We start from the raw sequence: 25,785 nt of genomic DNA, 5'->3' as shown, positions 1-25,785 counted from the left end.
AGACTACTAAATGTTTTTAAACTATTTTTTATTATCTATTTACTATCCAGAACACAAACATGCTGCCAATAAATTGAAACACTCTTTAAAAATATACTTCACATTTTCAATTTTCTTTCGTTACGATCCCTCTTGGTTGACTCGATTATGATATGCTTTGTTCTATCCAATCATAATTAATAAGATATTTTGGTAAAAACAATTTCTTCAAACAATTTGAAACGAGGAAAATTTTCTCATTTTGCTATCTCTTTCTAACGTTTAAACAAACATAAATGAACGAAGAAGTTGAAATTTTGAGATGTGTGTGTGAACACTAAAGATATATTTTTTTTTAATTTTATATTTGAAATATTAACTAAACAAAAAAGGGCAACATAATTATTAATAATAAGTAATAAATGAATATGATGATTATGTGACAATATGATTTTGATGGAATGTTATAGAGGCAAAAAGATTTTACAAAATTAATATCACGTGATATATTGAAACCAAAATAAATTAGATAATGAAAGGGGAAAAAAGAAAAAGAAAAAAGACGTAGAGGAAGGAAGAGAGTCAACCCAGAATCCTCCATATTCAATTCTGCTCTAATTGGCACAACACACAAAAACGCGTTGATGTTTTTTTCTTTTTGAAATAATTAAGAGTCAAAATTGTGCCTTTAGTTGGAACAAGAACAAGAACAACCCAAACTCAATCACATCAACCATGACAAAGTCCAACCTGTCCCACCACTATCATATAATTTAATCTTTTTTTTTTTTTTACAAAATTGGGTTAAATAAACAAACCCAAATCAAATTCCAACCTTTTTCTTTTCTCATCTTTTTCTGAAACTCCCAAGGGTGTAATGAAATTTTCCATTGAAAGCCAGCTTACTTTTTTCTGTTCTTCTTCTTCTTCTTCTTCTCTTTCGCATCTTATTCTTCTCCTTCAGGAATGAAAGATCCTCGCGCTACTTATCAAACCGCCGCCGCCACAGCTACTTCAAACATGGATGCTTTGACCACTACACTTTGTAATTCCATCGGAGCTTTAGGGCGTGGTTTTGATGTTACTGCTGATATTCGTCTTCTTTACTGCAAAGGAACACCTGGGTCGAGGCTGGTTCAGCTCGATGATGCTCATACCAGGGATCTTGTTTTGTCTGATGGAGTTGTGGTTCCCAATGTGCCTGATGATGTTCAGTGTTCTTCAGATACCAGGGCAACCGAAAACGTCCCTGTTTGTAGCTTCCACAAGGTGAATTTTGAGCTATTCTTTCAATTGGGTTTGTTTCTTTTTGCTTATGGTTAACCCTTTTTTGTTCCTTGTTGTATTTGCCTTCCAGAATGCTTATTGATTTAATTTTGTTCTCTCTGTCTCTCCTGCGTCCTTACATCTGATACTTGAATCATTACTAACTCCCTGCACGTGTATGTTTTATAAATCTTTATGCCGTGGTCTGATTTCTGGTGTTCTTATGTGTGTCTAAGTTCTTAGATTTCTATTCTGTCTAATTAATATTTTGACATTTCCTTTCTCGAGCTTGTTGTCTGCCCTTATAGAGCTTAGTGAAGGAAAAAGTTAGTTAGAACTATTGCATTACAGGATGAAAATTATTTTTGAAATAGCTGTAAGTATGCAACTTGATCAATTGTGAATACAGTAAAAGAGAACAAATAAGGTCTCAGACTAGCTGGAAATGGAGTTAAAAGTAACAATTAAAATCTGTAAAAAAAACAGACACCGAGTTACGTGTAACCCGTGTACTTGGAGAAAAACCACAATTTGACTTTCTTATTAATTTCTCATATTAACAAAAGATACAAAGGGAAAATAAATAGACAACATGCTTATGATAAAAAAAGGAAAGGACGTTAGGTTAAATACTTCCTTGGACCAAGCCCACTAATTCTAACGGTAACCTTAAGTCAAGCAGCTGTGTGAATAATGTAGGGGCACTTTCCAACTCGATGTTGCTATTGAGTGGCAAAAGTTATGCCTACATGTCATTGATTTATTTTTCGGCGAGCTTTCTGGTTTACATTTGATTTTTCATTTCAACTAGTTAATTAGAATCAATGAGGTCCATTTGAAACTCTATTTAAATTGAGGCCCTTTTGTCAGTTTAGTTTAAAGGCTAAATATGTACAATTGATTCTTGGTATTTCAGATGGCAGAGTACTTCAATCAGAAATCCGGTATATCAGGAAATATCCCACTTGGGAGCTTTAATGCCATGTTCAATTTCAGTGGTTCTTGGCAACTTGACGCTGCAGCTACAAAATCACTTGCTATGATTGGATACTATATTCCACATTTTAAGGTTGCACTGAAAAGCTCAAACTTAGTCTTACGTGAGGATATCAAGCGCGCCGTGCCTTACACATGGGATCCTGTGTCCTTGGCTAGGTAAGCTACCTATAGTTGTCTGTGGTTAGATGTACTTTGCTCAAAGTTCATTTCATGGTAGGAATCAAATTTAAAGTACATCACTTCGTCTTCTAGATAAATATATAGTCTACATAGCTCCTTAATATTTTGAGCCACGAGATAATGCATCATGCCTGATATAAATAATATGCATTAAAACTCTCCTCTGAGTAGGGCTGCCTTGCCTATGGAAAAATGATCTTATAACTGGAATTTTCATGGTTTGAAATCAGATGATCACTGTTCCTGAAGCATATGGTCTTGTGGCCAATGAAGCATGTTTTGAAGCAACTCTTATATTGATTAGTGGGTAGTCCAATATTTTGAAGTGATTACAGTGATGTTTCTTTTTCCCCTTTATTATAAAGGCAACTCTCATGTAGTCAAATTGGTCAGTTACATTGTGCGTTAGACAATTACTCTGTAAGTTCTAGAGGTGTGAGAATAAGGCAAGTTGGTCACTGTCCTGCATCTGTGCTTGCAAGTTTCATGAATAGTGATGAGTTGATAATAATTTAACTGGGACTTTTTTTGCTTCATCAGTTTTATTGAAAATTTTGGGACGCATATCATTACATCAGCAACTATTGGTGGAAGAGATGTGGTATATATCAGGCAGCACCAGTCATCTCCCTTGTCAGAGTTTGAGATTGAGCACTATGTGAAAGAGGTTGGAGAACAGCGATTTCTTGACTCAAAAAGTCAGTCAGCTGCTGCTCCCTTGAGCTACAAGGATAAGGTGAGTAGACAGCAAGCAAGTTCACTGTTCAGTTGGACTGTATGTCTTGAGGCTCTCAAGTAGTTGTCATCGCAAACCGTTCGTCATTTTTCACCTGTTTTAGCATATGGGATACTATGCTTCTATTAGTTTGAGTCTCTGAACATTTTACTCACGATCCCAGTTTCTTGCAGGATGTTACTGTAATTTTTAGAAGAAGAGGTGGTGATGATCTTGTTCAGAGTCATGCCCAGTGGGCAAAGACCGTAAAGTCAGCTCCAGATGTGATCAACATGACCTTTACCCCTATAGTTTCCATGCTTGAAGGAGTGCCCGGTGTGAAGCATTTAGCCCGTGCTATTGACTTATATTTGGAATGTAAGTACATTTCTATTTTTTATTTTTATTTTTTTTTGAACTGAACATTTCTATTACTCTTAACATATAAAGAAGTAACTATGGACTAAAATGTGTTGTAATAGTGACAAACTAATTTGTATCTTTCTCCTCTCTTGTTGGGTGATGACTTGTCCTGCTCATGAGCTATACCCTAATCACATTGCGTTCTTGTAATTAAATTTGAAAACTAATTTGCATTGTTATTAATCTGCTATAAGTTGTGTAGTAGTCATTAATCACCTTCTTAACTTAAAAATGTAGAAATTTCAAGCGAGTTTTAGGTGCTAAAAAAGGGTCAAACTTATCAATTCCCCCACTCTCTTTTACATTTATAGAAAGAGAAGTCATGGTGGCAAAATAATAATTTTTCTAATGCAGTTCATTCCATCAATCTAAAACACTGCAAAGAGTACGATCTTTGCTTGTGCATCTTGTAGGCATTTTTTCTGAATTTTGAACACAATTAGTCAGCAATGAGAGTCTCCTCTTGAATTTTATGTTCCTTTAGAGGTTTGCCTAAAGAGTTCACAGATCACTTAGAACCATGACTTCGAACTTGGTTTCTGTACTTCCTGCTTCTGAAGGTTATAAAGTTTTCATTCAACAAAGTGCATTTTGTAGGCTTTAGTTAATGTTGCTCAATATGAAGACGTTGGTTCTTTTTTTCCTAAAATTTAGTTAAATTGCTGAGTCATTGTTTTTCTCACAGACAAGCCCCCCATTGAGGATCTGCAGTATTTTTTGGATTTTCAAATTGGTAGAGCATGGGCTCCTGAACAAACTAACCTGCAAAGGAAAGAGCCCTTGTGTCCATCACTTCAGTTCAGTTTGATGGGTCCAAAGCTTTATATTAGCCCTGATCAGGTATTCTTCATCTCCATGAGTCTACTAGTCTCAAACTGAGTTTGGCCTTGTTAAATATGATGGTTCTGCTGATGAAGTTAGATGTACGATAGTTGCACTATTCGAGTTTAAGCTGCTTCCATCCATGGTTAAAGAGAATGGTTTATCGAAATCAAAACTTACAGAAGTGTCCTGCATATGGTTGTATTTCGTAATTTTGTTATTGAGTCTTGAAAACGGGTCCTTGAAGGAGTCCACTGAACTAACTGAATTATGTGTCATCTGTCTTAGTCTTGAGGAATACTTGTTTGGTTTGGTTCCCCTTTTTGTATTAAACTCTTGTGTTGCTGACAATAATAGAAATAAATCTGGCAAAAGGTGTATCTTATCAATCGAGTTTGTGATATCAAGAACAGAACGAACTCTATGTCACTCTCTCATCCATCATGTCATGTTATTGCAGATTACAGTTGGCCGTAAACCTGTAACTGGTCTTAGGCTCAACCTTGAAGGCTGTAAACAGAACCGACTCGCTATCCATCTCCAACATCTGGTGTCTCTGCCAAAAATTCTCCAACCTCATTGGGACTCGCATGTTGCCATAGGTGCCCCAAAATGGCATGGCCCTGAGGAGCAGGACAGCAGGTGGTTTGAACCCATCAAGTGGAAGAACTTCTCACATGTAAGCACCGCGCCCATAGAGTACACAGAAGCCAACATTGGAGACTTGTCTGGTGTTCACATCGTGACTGGAGCGCAGCTCGGTGTTTGGGACTTCGGTGCCAAAAACGTACTATATTTAAAACTTCTATTCTCAAAGGTACCTGGCTGCACAATTCGAAGATCAGTCTGGGACCACAGCCCCTCCACTCCTGCTACTCCATTGAGATCTGATGGTGCCTCATCATCTTCCAGAACAAGAACTTCTGAAGATAAAAAGGAAGACAGTTCAACCAATGCTGGAAAACTTGCAAAAATAGTAGACTTGACAGAAATGTCCAAGGGACCCCAGGATATTCCAGGTCATTGGTTGGTTACGGGGGCAAAGCTCGGTGTCGACAAGGGAAAAATAGTATTGCGCATCAAATACTCGTTGCTGAACTACTGATCCGTCCTTGGTCGGGTTTCCCTTTACAAACTATAAACAGAAAGTGGAGCATTTTTTGCACAGAATTCATGTGTTCTTTTTTCTTCTCGTCCTACATTTGTACATCTTATTAGTTTAGTTTGTAGCCATTTTTTTCTTATGTTGATTGTCACAATCATTTAATTATATTTATAGTCATGTTCTTGTTGTATTCATCAAAATTTTCGTTCCTATTAGATGGCAGACTTTGCTGCAAAATGATAATTACAAATAGGAATAGAATCACTCTTTTCAACTTCTGGTCGAACATAGATTTTGCTGTTATAACTTGGAAGGGAAGCAGCAACCTCCTCTAAGATAATCTGCCCCTACTCATTAATCTCTATGGATGAAGGATATTGTCATGACATAGAATACTCTTCTTAAAAATTACATTCAATAGTAATTTCTTTTTGTCAAAATGATTATAATTGAACTGATATAAAACTTGAATTACTCATCTCTAAATAAAAAGTTATATTCCTCCACATGCTTGGAAGAGTTCTTCAATTGTCAAAAATAAACTAGAAAAGGAATTACGAAGGGGAAGGAGAAGAGTATCTGTAAGAGGTCAACAATCTGTTTTTTTAATTTTTAAATTTTAAGATCTGTGCTTATTATTACTTTTTTGTTTTGGCATTTGAATTTTTAGTCAAAAAAATAAGAAGAAGAAAAGAGTTGAACATTATTTGATTTCAAAAACAATTTGTTTTTCAAAAAAGAAAACTGTTATCATATATAATTTCTTTTGAAAAATAATTGCCAAATGAATTTTAAAATGTTATAAGCTCATTGACTTTTTGCTTCATTGGCCCTGTAACCAATTTAAAGGTTGCGTGTGTTCCTTTTTTGTTTAAATTGATAACTAATGATAGAGACTAAAATGAATTAATCTTGAAATCAGAGGGGTTATTGTACTTAAGAATTTTATTCTATTTTCATATTTTTTAGAATGACGATGAATTTCATGTACGTTCCTTATTTTGTGAAGCTTTATAAAAGTATTTGATTTTTTTCGTAAAGATATTGGATTAAAACATAAGACAAAAAATTAAATTTCTAACTTTAAAGTTAACCGTATTTCTCATACTTGAATAAATTTAAAAACTATTTATTTACTATTAGAATTTTAGTATGAGAATCTAAGACGTTGATACTTGCTAGCACAAAAAACATTTAGAAGGAAGGAAACTTTTGTGGTGTTGATGTGGAGAAGAATATAGAGAAAACGGACATTTTTTTAGGATACATTATTAAAACTTAAAAGTATATAGGCTGTGTGACATCATGGTATTGAAGGTCCCAACTACTCAAGATGCGCCTTCCACTAAATTATAAAACCTAAAATAAGTTCAACTCAATTGGTATAGTCTCAAAATTAGAGGTACCAATCTCTCATTTGGTATCCTACCTATTGATATTATATATGTATATATATATATATATATATTATATATAAAATCTTACGTTTTCTGCTGCTCAATCTATTCTAAAAATAAATAAACTAAATTAAATTTATGTAACAATTGCATCCCGATTCATTTTTAGATTGATTCCCATTCTAAATTCCCTGTTGGTTAGTAAACATGCATACAATGAAAATTTATCTGCAATCTCATCACTCATCAAAATGATATTTATTCTTATATATACTATATAAACATACACGAATAGTTTTTTTTTTTTTTTTTTTTTTTGAAAAGGACAATCAAACTACTTTTGAATTGAAAAATGGAACATAATTGATGCTGTATACAGTATATATAGCATACTAAGGTCAAACTAGATGGCCTGCTTGAAAGCTAAAGCATATATTTAATAATTAAAACACTCCAATCATTTAGGCAAACAATCTGAGATCATCATGATTATTGGTTCTCTTCTCCTTTCCAAACACTATCAAATATTCCCTTCTTTAATGACATATTGCACAAACCATCGCATTCTGAGTCGAATATGGATCTTTCGTCCGGCTAAATAGTTATAATACATCGAACAACTTGGGCTCTCTCCAAAGAGAAGGTCTTAGACTTGGTCAAAACCAAAAGCTCATGATGGGAACTTTTTGGAACATTAAGAGATTTATTCTGCTTGTAATTTTGCATTTGTTACTTTGTTTTTATACCTACAAGCAAAACCATGCAACATGCTCTTAGTTTAAAGGTTTGATGTCAACATAAACTTGATGGTGGGATTGGTTGTAATTATCGATTTGGTTTTATGTATCCATGTTGTCATCAACTGAACTATCAGATGTGACACTCTTCTTTTCCATGCAACAAGAAACCCTTATATATACACATAATGCTCAATCCTACCTTTCCAATTATTATCAATTATACTTTTTCCCACGATATTGGAAGATCTCCCTAGCCAGTTCCTATATATGGTATGTTTGGCTGTGTGAGTTGAATCTAACATTTTGGGTCTTTTAATTTCGCTGATCCTCGGTTAGTTGAAAGGTTTAGCTGTTAATTTAGTTGTCTTTTCTATATGCAGGAGAAGCTTGAGGTCGTTGAAGGAAAAGTGGACTGGAAAGGAAGATTGGCTTACAAACACAAGCATGGAGGAACTAGATCTTCTTTGCTCATACTAGGTACTCAAAATTATTTGCCCATATTCTAAGTATATGACAACAATATGAGTCCTAGAAAAGAAAAAGAAAGATGACAGAGCAAAAACGCTTTCTACACAACCATGTTACAGACACCACTATATTCCATTTAATCAAAACACAGTTGATTACCTTTTGATTACCTTTTGGATTTCTGTTGCAGTTGCATTTGGTTTCGAGAGCATGGCGAACTTTGCGCTTGCAGTAAACTTGATTACGTATTTCAATTCTGTGATGCACTTTGAACTAGCCGATGCTGCCAATCAGTTGACGAATTACATGGGTACCGGTTATATTCTCTCTATTTTGATGGCCATTCTCGCAGACACATACTTCGGCAGAGTCAAAACCGTCATAATTTCTAGCTGCTTCGAGTTTCTGGTTCGTCTAAATTCACTGGCTTTACTTTGCCACCCATACCATTAGTCCTACTATGCTATCATATTCTAAACTATAACTGATATGACAGGCGCTAATCTTGCTCATGATACAAGCTCACTACCCGAATCTCAAACCACCACCTTGCAATATGTTTGATAAACAATCCCATTGTGAGACAGTCGAAGGAAAAAGTGCTGCCATGCTCTATGTTGCTCTCTACATATTGGCCATTGGTAATGCAGGCATTAAGGCTGCATTACCATCGCATGGTGCTGATCAATTCGATGAAAAAGACCCCAAGGAGGCGATGCAAATGTCCAGCTTCTTCAACAAACTCTTGCTAGGACTGTGCCTCGGCGGTGCTGTTAGTTTAACTCTAATTGTTTGGATCCAGGACTACAAAGGTTGGGACTGGGGTTTAGGGGTATCTTCTGCAGCCATGTTCTTTAGTGTTGTCATCTTTGTTGCTGGATTGCCACTGTACCGAATGCATATTGTTTCTGGATCTAGTACAATCCTCCAAATTCTACAAGTATGTACATACTAACAAGCAAAATCCAGAGTCTTTTGAGGCAAATATATCATTACACATGTCCAAATGAATGCTTTTTTCAGGTATATGTTGCAGCTATCCGTAATAGAAAACTTATTCTCCCTGAAGACTCTACACAACTTTATGAAATAGAAAGGGACAAGGAGGTTGCTGCGGAAGACGACTTTCTGCCACATAGAAACATTTACAGGTTTCTTACATGAAACCTTCATTAAATTTTCTGCTTTCGCAGTCCAATAATAGTGTTAAAATATGTATTCAGGTTTTTAGACAAGGCGGCAATTCAAGAAACACCTTCTAGGCAAGTTGAAAACCCCGAAGCTTCAAGTGCATGGAAACTATGCACAGTTACCCAAGTAGAGAATGCAAAAATAGTTCTCAGCATGGTACCGATTTTCTGTTGCACAATCATAATGACCCTTTGCTTGGCTCAGCTCCAAACCTTCTCCATCCAACAGGGCCTCACCATGGATACCAAACTAACCAACTCTTTCAGCATCCCTCCGGCTTCACTCCCCATCATCCCAGTCTCCTTCATCATCCTCATAGTCCCAATCTACGACAAGATTTTGGTTCCCTTCGCTCGAAAACTCACTGGGATCCCCACAGGAATCACCCACTTGCAACGAGTAGGTGTTGGATTGGTCCTATCCAGCATTTCCATGGCCGTCGCGGCATTAGTGGAAGTGAAGCGCAAAGGCGTAGCGAGAGACCACAATATGCTGGACGCAACCCCTGTTTCGCAGCCATTGCCAATCAGCACATTCTGGCTATCTTTTCAATTCTTCATATTCGGAATCGCTGATTTGTTTACATATGTAGGGCTTCTCGAGTTCTTCTACTCTGAGGCGCCGAAAGCCTTGAAATCTGTCTCTACATGCTTCCTTTGGAGTTCGATGGCGTTGGGATACTTTTTGAGCACCATAGTTGTGAAGATTGTGAACAGAGCTACGGAAGGAATTACGAGAAGTGGAGGTTGGTTGATAGGAAACAACATAAATCGGAATCATTTGAACCTCTTCTACTGGATGCTTTCAATCTTGAGCTTGATCAACTTTTTTATCTATATATTTGTTGCAAAGAAATACAAGTACAGAAACCATAAACCCGGCATCTCCAAAGCCGTTAATGACAGTAGGACGCCATAAGAGAAGAAGAAGAAGATTGTATTGTTTGGTCATTGGTGTATTATGTTATGCGGTAGGGTTGGAAACTATGAATTATGGATAATTGACATTAATTGGTCTTCTTTCTTCTTTTTTTCTCAACCAACATAATTGGTTTAGAAAATTACGTAGTAGATGGATGCAAAAATATCAATGCTACATATATTATTATTTGACAGCCATTAAATAATTTATTATATTTGTTATGTGGTGCACACAAATTTTAAATACTGCTTTGGGTCACTAATAATAATTTATTAAATGAAGGTAATATATATTACACTTTTTTATATTACTATAATATGATATTTGACAATTCTTTTTTTTTAAAAAAAATATTTTAGTTATTGCTGAGAAGGAAAAACCTAAAAATCTGTGTACCCAAATATTACTCATTAGTTTATTAGCTATCGGAGTTTTTTCTTCAAAGGGAAAAAAAACAATATCCCTCTCGAATAAAAATAAAATTGAAAAACTATTTATATTTAACAAAATCATTAAAAATATAATTTATTATACCTAACTTCCCTAAAAAATAAAATATTTTAATTTTGATAATCTTTTTTATTATGCTCTATGTTCATCAAAGTTAAATAAACAAAATTGTTAAAAATAGTAAAATAGATCAACTATTTATACTTTATGATAAAATAAAGTATAATATATGTTTGTTCTTTTGAGTGAATTTTGGTTTGTTAATATTTTATTATTGAATTTATATTATATCAATAATAATATTAATGTTTAAACTTACATTAATGAACACAAATAATGAGACACCCATATTTACACCACCTATTTGAATATATGACGCATTAAAGTTTCTCCATAAAAAACTTTAAGGAGTGATGGTCTAAGTTTCTCCTTCAATCCATCAACATACTAAAATTTTCTTTTCTTAAAAGTATATTTTACGATATCAGAAGGAAACATTTTTATTAATAATAAAATAAATTAAAACAAAATTTTTTAATTCTATAAAAAATAGAAATCAATAAATTTTTATTATTATCTATTAATGATACTGTTTATCAAATATTTGTTATTGATAAAATATGAAATTTTACAATAGTTTATAAATATTTTGTCAAATTTACAATTTTTGACTGTTTTATAGTCTAAATGCGTGAGAGAGATGCAATCTATTTAAAAAAAAATGTATGGAAAAGTACTGTATTCCTTATATTTACGCTATAAATTTGTCTCCCATACATATGAGTATATCTTACATCAATGTTTATGAATTTCAAACCATTCTTAAAACCATATTGACGTCAAATATGATAATAAATATTAGGGTATAAAAAAATTTCCATACTCCCAAGTCCCAAGGCATAACAGAACTTGAAAAGTAATTCGGTCGTTTCAAACATTACCCATTTTCGTGCCTTCACCCTACTTTAGAAAATATTTTAATTTTTTTTTCTTATGTAATTACATACCATCACTCCTACAATTTTTCAAAATCTACTCCAATATTACACGTATATTAGTCGGTGGTTAGGCTGAAATAACTTGACATAAAAGGTGGCCATGTTGCATGAAACTCAAATCTCCAATTGCACTACACTTGGCTATCAAAACATCACCAATATCACCCACGTGGATGCAAACGTGGTTCGTTTTCTCCTCCCGGTGTTCATACACAACAATACAACAATATTACAATCCAATCCATCCATTCATCTCCCTCGTTTATCATCCCTTCAACACAACCAGAGACCCAGAAAGTGAAAGAGGTACAGAATCAAAATATGGCGTCGAGCGACAAGCCAGCAGGTCCTTTGAAACAGAGTGAGCTAGAACCACCACAGCCTCCGGGCGGGAGCGTTAGTGTGGGGCAAGAGATGTTGAGCAAAGGGTCTAGCATGTTGCAGTCACTCAATCCTCTTAAGCAAATCTCCCACCATGCTTGTACCTTTGCCCTTTACGCTCACGACCTCTCTCGACAGATCGAAACCCACCATTACGTCTCTAGACTCAACCAAGACTTCCTCCAATGCGCCGTTTACGATTCCGACACCAACAATGCCCATCTCATTGGTTCCATTCCCTTCTTTTAATTAATTTCATTTTTCTTCTTATATAGAGCTCCTCTGTTTTAATTTCGACTTTTTCAGGTATTGAGTATATTGTGTCGGATCGAATCTTCGAGACTCTGTCCCCCGATGAACAAAAGCTTTGGCATTCCCACGCATACGAAGTCCTTATCTTTCCCTTATTAACAACGTTTATTTGGAATATTATGTTCCCTTTTAATTAAAGCTGAACGCGCAGGTGAAATCAGGGCTGATGGTACATCCACGAATCCCGGAGATGGTAGCCAAACCAGAATTGGAAAATATAGCCAAAACCTACGGAAAATTCTGGTGCACGTGGCAGGTGGATAGAGGGGACAAACTGCCGATGGGAGCGCCGGCGCTGATGATGTCCCCGCAAGCGACGGGGGTGGGAATGGTGAGGGAGGAACTGCTGCAGAAGAGGGATGAGTACTATAACATTTGCACACATGCAATTAAGGGGTCGAGAGTTGAGATAGAGGAACCGGAGTGGATCAATCCGCAGGCTGATTATTGGAAACAGCACGACGGTAAGGGCTTTGCCATCGACATTGTGCCTACGGACATGAAGTTAAGGGCACCGTTTCCTTAAGATATTGACACAGTACAATATAACGTTGTTTGCTTCAGTTTGGTGGGCTAATGGTGTCAAAACTTTGGCATCCTTTAAACTAATGTGTGTTTGAATCAATGTTGTAAGAAATAATAAATGAAGTCTCAGCCAAGTGGCATATTATTTTTATTTGTACATGTAGATATAGACAAGCTTATACTTTGATAGTTATTTTGCTCGATCAAAATCACAAAGCTTAGATAATATATATATATATATATATATATATATATATATATATATATATATATATATATTGGATATCGGTAAATCATCGTATTTAAGAAAATTTTAGCCTAATTGCCTAATCTACCATTAATACTTCATATATATGAGAAATGTTTTCATATATTTACTTGCATTTTTTTATCCTTTTGATCCCTTCTCTCTTAGAGCTCGAAAATATGTTAGGGTTGGGATGAAAAGAAAGTATATATATAAAACAGTGAAGGTCATATTCTAATATTAAATGGTTCTAGAGATTTTTGCCAGTGTTCGTTTCTACGTTAGTTGGTGTCTAATGTTTAGTTAGACATGATTGGAGATTCCTCCAAATGATAGGTTTGCGAGATCGTCATTCTATACAATTGGGAAAGGTTAGTTTGCATGTGGAGCATTCTCTGACCTTCAAATTCAGATAATGAGAGGTTGGGTGGGTTGAGACCTGGGGCTTCTCGAGTTGTTGGTTGCCATGATCGGTGCCCGGAGTTTTGGTCGTTTTGTTGTTTTACCTCATTCTTGAAATGAATTTACAAGCTATTTGGATGGATTGAGTGTGATTCACAAACAATTATCAAAAGTCTGCAAGATGACAACTTAAAAGATCTCCTTCATTAAAACAATGTCCAAACAAGGTCTTCAAAAGTTATGTGGGCTTCGACCGATGATAATAATGGCGGATGGAGGTTGTCCCAACCTGGTTTGGACATTTATAAACCAAAAGCGTCGAGATTTCATCATGCCCTTAATGTTGAAAATAATGACACAATTACAAAGAATTAACATTAAGCGGTGTAGGAACCCATTTTTTAATAATTAAGAATTTAATATTCAAGTGTGCTTTTCGAGAACCAAAGGGGAAATATGAAATATGATATTTAGAAGTTTATTGATTTAATTTTAGATATGTAGCGAACAAGTAAAAAGGTATAATGATATTTATACACATGTGAATCATTCAGTTCCACGAGGATATTCATGAGATATTAAGTTTGAAGATAATTTGCTACTTCTTGATTTCCTCTACAACGACAGTTTATTCAGTTTTAATTTGCTACTTCTTGATTTCCTCCACAACGACAGTTTTCACAGGTGCAAAGAGGTCTGTATGGGTTTAATTCATCAATCAAGGTTTTAAACTTGGCTCTGATACCATATTGGAAAAGTAAAAAGGCAGAAATGACTTTCTCATTTTATTTATGGTGCATTCAATGGTATTTATACATATATGAGAAAGAGAGATAATTAGTTGCAATAGAGTCGGTTATCAAAATTGATTAACAAAATAAAACAAAATGTAACTGTTTAATAAATATTATATTTTAGGTCTATCTCGATTGTGTTAATAACGCAATAACGTTATATTAGGTCTATCTCGATTGTGTTAATAACACACTTAATTCTAATTAGGTTTATCTTGATTGATTCAAAAGAGTATCTACTACATTTTTAACACGTTTAATTCAAAAGAGTAATCACCACGACATTTTAAACACGTAAAGAGTCAAATATTCGAATTCAAATACCAAATATCTAAACCTAAAATCTAAAACCAAAAAGTGCACATTTTTTCTGAAAATATTCGAGACAAAAAATACTTTTTCGAAAAGAGAATAAGAAACCTAAATAGTGAGAATGAAACAACGGCATATTCCTTTAATAAACTTTGATACCCACATCCGTATGCCCTGGGCATGCCGGTGGAATAGGATCAATAAATAATTCTGTCCTAGTGAGCACACATGGCACTCACCATTCACATGTCGGACAAAGTACCTTCCGTCGTTACTTTCTTTCTCAATTTTACTCTGATCAATTAACCGTAACTACATTCCTCCGCCCAACACAATCCTCATCAAAATCCGATTTCTGAACCGTTTTATTTCAAATTTCTTCCATTCTCAGCTCCGATGGTGAACCCAGAATCGGCATCTATCCAATCCTCTGAAGAGGAAACCAACGTGTATTCTGTGTGGGCTCTTCCTCCGGAAGATGTGTCCGCCAGAATTGAGAACCTCATGAACAGCCTCAGATCCGAGTTCGGCGGGCCCCAATTCGAGCCACATATCACCGTTGTTGGAGCAATCCGTCTCACCGCTGAAGATGCCCTTAACAAATTCCTCACGGCTTGTCAGGGGATTAAGGCTTATCAAGCCACCGTCGATCATGTATCCACCGGAACTTTCTTCTACCAGTGTGTTTTTCTCCTTATTCATCCTACCACTGAGGTGCTTCCCTCTCATCCTTCTGCTCTTCCTTTGCGTCTTTTAGGTTTCTTTGTTTTTCCTCTTTTCGTCTGTTTGATTCTTCTCTCGCTTCCTCTCATTTTTTTTTCTTTTCAGGTGGTGGAGACCAGTTCACATTTTTGTAAACATTTTGGTTTCAAAAACTCTACCCGTAAGTTCTTATTCTCCTGCTGAATTTTTAATTTCCCAAAAAAAAAAAAAAGTTATATTCACATTCAATGCAGTATTTTCTTAAGGATATAGATTTTGACTTGAAGTAGCAGTTTTGTTTTTTGATTTGCTAGATTCAATCATTTACATTCAGAATGATGAATTGCTTCTACTTTCTCCCTATAAAATCAAATTGATATATGATTCAACCAGGATGAGAGTTTCTGCGGTCCAGCTTATGTAATTTTAGACTAAGATTACCGGATGAACATTTGGATTTTACATATTTTGTATTAAGAGAACCCTTAATACTTGGTTAATTAATGGGTCAAAGCTAGTCCGTAGGAAAGAAGATTCGTTAGACTTGTTGCTATTATCCATCTTGATGGTGATACTAATGGCAACTATCTGCAAAATGATATACTCATATACGTGAGCAGGCTAAGAAGTTGAGCTAAATTTCTTCTTCATTATCAAATGATAATTTAATCGGATTAGTTATATGAAGGTAAATAAATGCAAGCGTGTTGTCTATTCAGTTGGTGAAGTTTAGCATCTTTTGCCCTTCTTTGTTTCGAATTTCTTTACATAGAGATGAACAGAGAATCCCTTGTATGAGATATAGGCTGCTCCTGCTGTATTGCAACTTTCTTTAAATTGGGGAGGTTTGAGTTTTAAAATAGTTCAAGTTCTCTGAAATGTTCGGCAGGAGTAGAATAGATCAAAAAAGTACGCTTGTTTAGCTACAAGGTAATGGGGATGCTTCTCGAATCTCAAGTCTCAACTACTAACATGAATGACATTTCTGTATCAGCTTACATGCCGCATATGAGCCTACTGTATGCCCACATATCAGATGAAAAAAAGAAGCAGGCAAAGGAAATAGCAGACAAGCTCGATGAAGCCGTGAACGGCCTAAAATTTCCCATTACTCGACTTGCACTGTGGAAAACAGACACTTCGGATGAAACTCTGAAGTCCTGGGAGAAAATTGTAGAACACGATCTTTCTTCAAGTTAGCTTCAGTTTTTTATCCCCTTGAAGATCTAAACTATGTTAGTTTACCATGTTTGTTTCAACAATGTCAGAAGATCTAGACTCTGTTCTGTTACACAGTTTACGGTATTTTTGTTTCAACAATGTCTGTACTCCTCTAGACTTCTTAATTGGAAAAAAAATAAATAAATGTCAGCCGAAGGCCTTGTTTGGCAGCTTACCAAGCTTTGTGATTAGATTATTTTGAACCTTTTTTGTTATTTAGAAAACAAGTTCATTTGAAACCAAAGAATTACCACTAAAATTTCTCTATTTTCTATTTTACTCTTTGTAGAGAAGAGAATTGTATCTCTTTTTTCTTTTATTTTTATACAGAAGAATTAAGCATTTCTCCAGTTGCATCTAAAAATGGGAACGTTGACAATTTTCTAGTCAAACAAGTGGACAAAGTTTGTTTATTTATTTATTATAAAAAATAAGTTATACAACAAGTGGAGTTTATTGTATTTTTGCTAAAATCGAGTAGATGAGTTGGAAATATCAGCTTCAATGGCGTTTTTTAAGTCAATTGCCGAAAATTTAAACCAATCGCCATATCTCAAAACTGAAAGAAACGAGAACTGTTGTACAGCGACATTCCATTCTATCTACGCGCGAATACGTCGTCCTCATCATCATCCCTAGGCCCACCTTCCCAATCCACTGTTCCTAAAAATCTTCTTGCTTTTTCTCATTAATTGTTGCGTCTCTATCTCTCTCTTTCGCTCTCTTTCTCTCTTCAACAAACATATGCAAATTGCCTTCTGGATCAACTATCAAAGTTTAGAGTGAAGCTTTTTCCAGATCCCACAAACCAACCAACTGGTTTTTAATACTTTTGCCTTCTAGAAAGGTTTGCTCCGATTCCCAGATATACTTGTTCTTTCATTCTTCTTGTTTCTGAGGCAATGAAGAATCCAGTGAAGTTTAAGTTGGGGAAACAGTCGTCTCTAGCGCCGGATGGAGATGGCCATCTCGAAGATTTGGAGGAGCTGGTCAAGCAGCACCAGACTGAGGAGGGGATAGATTCGAGGGTGAGGTTGATGTATTTGGCCAATGAAGGTGATTTGGAAGGGATTAATGAACTCTTGGATTCGGGAGTCGATGTTAATTTCCGTGATATCGACAACCGGACGGCTTTGCATATTGCTGCTTGCCAGGGATTTGCCGACGTTGTCGCTTTGTTGCTCGAACGTGGCGCTGAAGTTGACTCCAAAGATCGCTGGGGGAGCACGGTAATGATCACATTGCTCTCTCCTCTTTTTTCATTACTAATATAATCGACAATTTCATCTTCTCTCTCTCCTTTTCTAAATTTGGTAACTGGAAAAATAAAATAAAAAGAAGTTTCATTCCAGTCCAATTCTAATTTCATTCCCCCTGTTCGGCCCATTATGCGATCATGTTGATTGGAGTTCACAATGGGCTGCCTATAATCCGTTGCTGGGAACTTGGGGCATGAGATGATAGAAGATGATCTCTGTTATATGATTTTAGTTGCATTGTTCCTCTTTTATACAATGCAGCGTGAAAATTTATGAATATTTGTGCAGCATGCGTACAGTGTTGAATTGTCTAATGTTTCCTTAACAGCCTCTTAGAGATGCTATCCATTACAAAAACCACGATGTGATCAAACTTCTGGAGAAGCATGGCGCAAAGCCTCCGGTATGGTCGCAATTTCTTAACCGGTATGAACCTTCTGGTGAATTCTGATTCATGGGAAAGATATTGTTGAATACAGGTGGCCCCCATGCTCGTCAAGAATGCCCGTGAAGTGCCAGATTATGAAATTGATCCTAAGGAACTTGATTTTACTAACAGCGTGAACATTACCAAGGTAAAAAATTGGATCTGTTTGTCTTCAATGAAAAGGAAAGAAAATAAAACAATGATGAAAGTTTGTTTATTTTATCTTATTTTTGGACTTTATGTTTCGTCTTTCCACTTGTCAAATTATCCCCTTGAGATGTTATCTGGGTTTACCCCTTTTCATTGATGAATGAAATGTTTTGTTAATTATATATGATATTGACAAGTGATAGTTTCTTGTGGGTTAGTGACATTTAACTCTCCGTACCTCGCTCAGATTTGTATGGAGTCTGTCTGTTTGTTCTGAAATGACAGGATATTCAATTCGTGGTGAAGTGTGAGTTTTCGTGATTGATTTGTCCTTTTCTTCTTCTTCTTCCAATTTTTTTTTTTTTTAAATTGGTTCGATAGAGTAGCTTGACACTTTGAGTTATCTTTGACTGTTGCAAGAACCGTGTTCTATTATTTCCATCTGCTGCCTCAAATTTTTAGTCGTCTAAGGATAAGGATATTTTGTGTTGGAAACACTTCAAGGGAACATTCCGCAGAGCATCTTGGCGTGGAACTGAGGTTGCTGTGAAAGAGCTTGGAGAAGATCTATTCACTGATGAGGATAAAGTGTGGGTTTTTTTATCTTCTATTTAAATAGACTCATAATAGTTTTTTATGTCCATTAGACCTCTTAGCCCTTGTTCTTATACAGGAGGGCTTTCAGAGATGAGCTTGCATTGCTTCAGAAAATACGGCACCCCAACGTTGTCCAGTTTCTAGGTGCTGTTACTCAAAGTTGGCCGATGATGATTGTTACTGAATATTTGCCAAAGGTTTTTCCAATCACTTAATGATGAAAAATAGAGACATGCTTCAATTTGAAGCTTGGTTATATTTCAATTGGAACCGGGATTGAATTTTGTTTTGTGCTGTTTCTGATACAGGGAGATCTTGGAATATTATTGAGTAGAAAAAGAGAAATAAGAACACTGACTGTTGTGAGACTTGCCCTTGATATTGCAAGGTCTATCTCTCAATTTAACAATTTGATATATACTATTGTAGCACTTAGTAAATCATGTGAAACCAAGCTGTGAATTATGTTACAGAAAAGAAAGACGGTTATCTAATTTATGATGTTCCCGTTAATAGTTAATAGTGATTGGTGAATGGATTCACTATTAATACATTCCACAATTCCCATGTTTAACTTTCTTGCAGTTTTATTTGAGAAAGTGTGTTCCCTGTATTAGTCTTCTTCTGGTTTTAAATTCACTTTTCCACCTGTCTTGAAAAAAAATCAGGGGGATGAACTACTTGCATGAGAACAAGCCAGCACCCATTATTCATCGTAATCTTGAGCCTTCGTAAGCTTTTCTGTGCCATAACTCATATATTCTAAGGATATTTTTTTTTTGTTTCTAATTTTTAAAAGTGCTGATTATACATAGTTTTTTAATATTTTTTGTTGAACTTAAGAATATGATATTGTCATCAAATTTCTGTAACCGATGACAGTTTTTAATATTGCTTTGATCAAGATTTCAGAAATATTCTGAGGGATGATTCTGGCCACCTGAAAGTAGCAGACTTTGGAGTTAGCAAGTTATTGACGGTTAAAGAAGATAAACTTTCGACTTGTTCAGAGACTTCACGTGAGTCTCTTCTGTCTTGAATTCTGATCTAGAAATTTTTTGTAATGGTTCATACCTAAGAAAACTATCGTTTTAGTATTCTTTGGAAATAGAAGGTACGGTTCCTCGATGCAGTAACACTTCCTATGATGAACTCTGCATCAACCCTTAATTGTCGCTTAAGTCAAATGACACTTGAGATCAATTACTTTAAAACTCAGGTGTTCCTTTCCTCCATTTATAGGAAGATACCAAGCTCCAGAGGTTTTCAAAAATGAAGAATATGACACAAAGGTGGACGTGTTTTCATTTGCTTTGATTTTACAAGAGGTATACACTCCTGTCTTTAATTTGTTTTATTCTATGTAGTATCAAGCAAATAACTTCCTAAGATTCTTCATATAATGATTGCTCCTGTTTGTAACCCACATTCATTAAATTAGAGGATGGTTGCTCTTTGTTGATGCAGCATTGTATGATTTAGAAAGCCGTTGAAATGGGTAAAGGCTTTCTTGTTTATAAAATGCGTAGTATTCCACACTGACCTCATGAGGTTGGTTTCGTGGCTCCAGTGTGTTCTTATGCAATGATCAATTAATTTTCTAAGAGATTCTTTACCACTCAAATGTTGTAAGGTCGGGTTGGTCGTCCCGTGAGATTTCCCATCTTCTAGGTATTTTAGGGGGGACGATGTGCTTGAGCATATAAGTCGTTTAATTCATAGACAATTTTCTAATTAAAGCTTTCTGTTCGTCAGTTTGAATACTGATATTACCAACTTGCTATAATCCAGATGCTTGAAGGCTGTCCTCCATTTCCTGACAACGCAGATAGTGAAGTTCCTAAATTGTACGCAGCTGGAGAACGTCCCCCATTTATAGCACTACTTAATAAACGTTACGCAAATGGACTAAAAGAGTGAGTTCTATCAACCCAAGCTATTTGGTTTTAATTTATTATGAGTACTGGTAAATTTCAATTTGTTTCATAATTTTGTTCTAAAATTTAAAATTTAGGGTTGAAAAGTTCGTGGGTTTTAGTGTATCATTTCTGTAAATGTAGTTTTTTCTTACCAGTTATGTTTTTTCGTACCTTCTGAATCTTCATCATCGAAAGTCTCATTTGTTATAAAAGAGGAAGATTACTTCTCTGTACTCCTAGAGGTTACAACGGTCTGCATAATTCAGGATTTAAACTTTCATTTTGTTGGGTTTAAATTTTGGAAGTTATGTTTTAGAAAGTGGTAATATGCACATCGTGAGTTCAAAATGCTGGTTCTCTTGGCTATAATGCACTCAATTATTCTTTGACACCTTACTTGCAAGTTGCCATCAGAGCCAAATCAATTACCCAGCAATTCACATATTCAATTTGTCCTTGTGAAAATAATTTGTTTGCAGGCTAATTGAAGAATGTTGGAACGAGAAGCCAAATAAGAGACCAACTTTTAGGCAGATAATAACCCAGCTGGAATTCATTTACAACAGATTCTGTCATAAGAGGCGCTGGAAGGTAGCCCATGGCCTCTGCTTTTTGTTGTCTCCCTATCCCTAGAATTGTTTTAGTGCATAAGCTTTTTGAAGATGATGCAGACATCCATAAGGAAGATAATCCATATACCTGTTCACGTGGCTCTACACTATTGTTGATTTTCTGATTAAAGTTTTATTAGATATCCTATCCTACTTGCTCAATTGACAGTTCTTTTTAATTTTTTTAATTATTAGATTAAAAATTGATTTGTATGAAAGTTTCCTTTTTCCTTCAACATACATACAGGTCAGGCCATTGAAATGCTTTCAGAATATTGAGGCAATGCTGAAGAAAGATCGTCTCCGTCGAAGCAGTTTCAATCTATCGTCACATTCTTCTGCCAGCAGTATTTGATTAGTCAGATTGCGGTCCAATACTATGTTTACCTTTTCAGTGTGTGATGAAGCTTGTTTCACGGAAGTAACTTTCTGACAGTTCTAATTCTACAATTGTGTCATGACACTGATTTTAGAATTTGCGAGTTTCTCCCATAAGAAACACCTACACCATTTTGATTAAAATTCCACCTTTGAGTCTGTAACAAATTCAAAATTGAATCTTCGATGTTACTTTGAAATGCAAGATCATGGTTGGTTGAATGAATCACCTTAACTATATTTCAACATTTGACCTGTTGGACCTTTTTTTTTCATGTCCTGGTGTGGCTTCCTTCTTTCTAAATTCTATTATTTTCCAGAAACGTGTGGATGTTAAGAAAATGACACAGATAGGAATTCCATTTTGTTGACTGTTTGTGGTTGATTTTTTTTCCCTTGATGTTTTCATCCAGGAGATATCAGCACCAAGTGTAGCAGCTAGTAGCTACCAACTTTTGCCAATGTGAACCATCAAATTGGAAAAGTTTGACAAACAGGTATGCTTGTTATATGTGGCATGAAAGTAGTACCAAACTGTAAGTATCTGTTTCAAATTTGATCCTGTTGGTAAAAGAACCAACTTGCTGACATAAGAAGCAAATATTTGTTTGGGTTGGTTGTAAAGCTTCCAATCATAGATATTTGGGGATTGGATTTGAAGTTGGAGAGTTGGTCAATAGCTCATTTTGGCAAATTAGAAAACCCCAATTCTATGAGATTGAAAGGACTGGTTGTTGTATCTTAAGAACATCCATTCCTTAAAATCTCCATTTCCAGGTCAATCAACAGTATCAAATCCACATGGGAAATCGGATTTTCTGCTATGTTTGTTCATCACATGGCCTTCAGAATAATTCGAATCATTTACTCCTCACGATTATGGATCTATTAGTATCATTCTTTCTATGCCACTGTTTTGATCAACATTGTGAATAGGATTGTATACAGTCCGAGTTGGGGACTTTTCTTAAAATTTGGACTGCCTCACACTCAAACCCTATCGGTTCCAATTTGTGTACATAATAGCATCTAACAAAGAGATAATTTCTACAATTCTAATAGTATCATTTTATTATTATTATTTTTAATTCTACTTTTTTTTAACAATCAAACTGAACACACAAAATGAAAAAAGAGAAGAGTCGAACATAAATATGATAATCAAATTCAAAGTATTAGTAGATATAAAATAATATAAAAGAATTTTCAAATAGAGTAAAATTTAAATCTAGCTCTTACTACATATCAGTGACATATTCTATTTGCTAATTATGGGAGTTTTATCTACAACGGAATTTATTATTGAATTATTATCCCTAAAAGTGTCACCGGAATGAGAAAAATAATGGTCAATTTTTAGACCCACATTCAACATTGTGAAAATTACCCATCTCTTTGTTAAAAATCACAAAAATATGAAGAAAATTAAATACTAGCTAGCCTCAACAGGGCAAGAAACCTTCACTAGAATCTACTGTTTGCTACAAATTGGTCTGAGTTTCCTACGGTTCAAAAATCACAATGGTATGCCACAAGCTTAAGGTTCAACAGACGACACCAACATTCCCCTGCGGTTCGTTACTTTCTATGATCCCTCTTATTAGTATAGGATAATAACTACAACCATACTTTTACATTTTTTTAGGCTCTTAAAGTGGTCACGGTTCATTCATGTACTTCTCCCGTACACAAGCGAAGCCTTTAGGAAGAAGGTGTGCAGTGTTTATGTGGGTTGAAAGACAACCTCTCTTATGAGAGGTTCACCCCATGCTTTCTTTGAAAACATATTCTCGTTAAAGTATAAAAAACACTGCAATTTTATGTTCCTTTTGCAAAGGAGATGTGAAACTTATTCAGGTATAGAGCTCAGGCATGGTGGAAAGGAAAAAGTATGTCAGTAAAGCAGAGTTTCTTTCTGCACCAAAACTGCTACTCAAGAGCTTTAGCAACTCAGGCCATTGCTTATCTGCAACAAGTTTGTTCAATTTTCCTTTTACTCTCTCTAAATTAATGCTTTCTTTACACTTCCTCTATCCCCCCTCTCCCACTCTATTTCTATTAATGGAGTTTCCATTGAAGTTGCAAATAAAATGAGGAAGAAAAGAAACCCAAGTTGATAAGTTGAATCTCAATTGCCATTGTTGGTAACTGGTGTGTAGTGAAATGTTGGTTTCATACTTTATAATTCACAAAAAACTTGGACTTTTTTTCCTTTTTTCTTTTGGAGATCTATCTTGTGTCTAGTAGTGGCATGTTGATAGACCATGAATATATAGATAAAGAGTCAAATCTAGACTCATCACAACACCTATGCCACAACATGTTGAACTATACAACCATTTTAGTGACAAAAGTAGACCCACCTATATCTATAACATATAACACTAGTTTTAGTTAAGAATACGCAAGAAAAACACCTCAAATAGAGATTTATCGTAAGAGTAGAGTATGTAGGACCGTTTACGAGTTTGAATCGAGTATGGTGTTATTTATTGATTTGCACAAATAAACCCAAGAGAAAGGAGCTAAGTTGAGTTAGCTGAAGAATTTAAGATGTTTGATATGCAGAGATTAGAAAAATTTAAGAGGGGAAGATTGAAATTCATAGGTATGGCATATGGCATTTATGGGGTTTAGGTTTGATTGCATTGAAGCCCTTCACACTCACCCTCTTTTGAGATATTAAGTGCACTTCTGCTTTTTGTGGTCCCTTTCAAGAGAATATATATATAAAACTCTCACACACCTTTTTTTCTTTTCTTTTCTTTTTTCATTCTACTTTATTTGAATATCCCAATTTATTAATTTTTATGAGATTATCCCAATTATTGTTCCAACATTATCTGAAATAAGGGAAAATAATATATCAATGGCAAATTTCATTCAATTTCATCCCAACCTTTACCTTCTAGACTTTCATTTGAAAATTTGTTAATGAAAAATGAAAATATTATTCTCATGTGTGCATGCATGTATTGAATATTTTTTCTTATGGATGAAAATTGATAGAGCATAGTGTAAATAAAATGATGAATGGAAATGTTAGGATTTGAGTGTCAGCTAAAATTTAGGTGGTTTTGATCTTTTACCTGAGCAAATGAATAATAGATAGTGTTGCTGTCTCCTTATCTTTTCCTCTGTGGATTTGGAAACAATGAATTTTGTGAAATAATCCTTTTTTATTAAAATTGATTTTTTTTTTCCTTTTTACATTACCTTCTTTCTTTCTTTATCAAATAAAATAAAGTTGAAACTATGGTGTCCTTCAGAGAAATTATAAATCACAAAATTGCTAAATATTTACAAAATATAACATTAATCAATAGATAAAAGTCTATCAATCTGTATTAGTATCTATCATTAATAAAATTTAATATTTTGTTATATTTTTTTATTTTGTTATATTTGAAAATACTCTTTTACTCGACCTTTCAACTTCTCACGACTTTATTTTCGTTAAATTACGAGATTAGTTTGAAAAATTCTCGAAAATATTTAATATATTTCATAATTTTTCAAATCTTTTAAATGTTAAAAATTGTTTAATATGAAATCTTGGACTTATGAGCTTGTCTACAATAGATCTTAAATACCATTCGATGACAAGTACGTGTCTTTAAATTTTCATTTCAAAATAAACTTCTTCTTTTTTTTTTTTTTTCTCAAGAAATTAAACTTGGTTTTCTCGTAGGAACTAGAAAACATATAACAAAATTTAAAAAAAAAAAATTGTATGTGAAAGTATAATTTAGAAGTTTAATTTTAAAAAATCAAATGGTTACTCTAACCTAATTTTTATAATTTATTTTCACATTTTTTTTAAATTTGTGCAGGCACTAAACTTAAAATTAAAATCCTAGTGTTCCATTAAATACATATATGTATATAAGAAGA

At 34.8% G+C, this 25,785-nt stretch overlaps 4 protein-coding genes, 1 long non-coding RNA gene and 1 pseudogene across 6 annotated transcripts; 5 read left to right on the top strand and 1 right to left on the bottom strand.

Moving 5' to 3' along the window:
• Positions 1-693: 693 nt before the first annotated feature.
• Positions 694-5,689, top strand: LOC103484421 (MACPF domain-containing protein CAD1). Its single transcript, XM_008441483.3, has 6 exons — positions 694-1,248; positions 2,162-2,400; positions 2,965-3,160; positions 3,334-3,517; positions 4,248-4,402; positions 4,845-5,689. Exons 1-6 carry the CDS (start codon positions 946-948, stop codon positions 5,487-5,489), a joined length of 1,722 nt encoding a protein of 573 aa, XP_008439705.1. The 5' UTR covers positions 694-945; the 3' UTR covers positions 5,490-5,689.
• A 1,420-nt stretch (positions 5,690-7,109) lies between these two features.
• Positions 7,110-8,413, bottom strand: LOC107990438 (uncharacterized). 2 transcript variants are annotated; one of them, XR_001761986.2, is made up of 2 exons: positions 8,265-8,413; positions 7,110-7,632 (listed from the first exon to the last, which is right to left on the bottom strand). It is a non-coding gene; the product is annotated as an uncharacterized LOC107990438 (long non-coding RNA). The 2 variants fall into 2 exon arrangements; XR_007823069.1 differs by having other exon boundaries at positions 8,254-8,403.
• LOC103484420 (protein NRT1/ PTR FAMILY 4.6-like) lies at positions 7,882-10,203 on the top strand (annotated as a pseudogene).
• A 1,696-nt stretch (positions 10,204-11,899) lies between these two features.
• LOC103485306 (oil body-associated protein 2C) lies at positions 11,900-13,023 on the top strand. The gene is made up of 3 exons (XM_008442857.3): positions 11,900-12,264; positions 12,342-12,424; positions 12,499-13,023. Exons 1-3 carry the CDS (start codon positions 11,976-11,978, stop codon positions 12,871-12,873), a joined length of 747 nt encoding a protein of 248 aa, XP_008441079.1. The 5' UTR covers positions 11,900-11,975; the 3' UTR covers positions 12,874-13,023.
• A 1,785-nt stretch (positions 13,024-14,808) lies between these two features.
• On the top strand, positions 14,809-16,725 carry LOC103484419 (cyclic phosphodiesterase). The gene is made up of 3 exons (XM_008441481.3): positions 14,809-15,341; positions 15,456-15,510; positions 16,324-16,725. The coding sequence occupies exons 1-3, from the start codon at positions 15,024-15,026 to the stop codon at positions 16,527-16,529; spliced, it is 579 nt and encodes a 192-aa protein (XP_008439703.1). The 5' UTR covers positions 14,809-15,023; the 3' UTR covers positions 16,530-16,725.
• Positions 16,726-17,115: 390 nt separating this feature from the next.
• LOC103484418 (integrin-linked protein kinase 1-like) lies at positions 17,116-22,139 on the top strand. The gene is made up of 12 exons (XM_008441480.3): positions 17,116-17,779; positions 18,138-18,212; positions 18,289-18,384; positions 18,891-18,976; positions 19,060-19,180; positions 19,292-19,371; positions 19,652-19,714; positions 19,896-20,002; positions 20,226-20,311; positions 20,775-20,899; positions 21,382-21,493; positions 21,761-22,139. Exons 1-12 carry the CDS (start codon positions 17,453-17,455, stop codon positions 21,866-21,868), a joined length of 1,386 nt encoding a protein of 461 aa, XP_008439702.1. The 5' UTR covers positions 17,116-17,452; the 3' UTR covers positions 21,869-22,139.
• Positions 22,140-25,785: the final 3,646 nt, after the last annotated feature.

Source organism: Cucumis melo, chromosome 8, assembly GCF_025177605.1.
Source record: "Cucumis melo cultivar AY chromosome 8, USDA_Cmelo_AY_1.0, whole genome shotgun sequence".
NCBI lineage: Eukaryota > Viridiplantae > Streptophyta > Magnoliopsida > Cucurbitales > Cucurbitaceae > Cucumis > Cucumis melo.
Note: the sequence above shows the minus strand (reverse complement) of the source record. Positions and strands in the feature narration are given on the sequence as shown.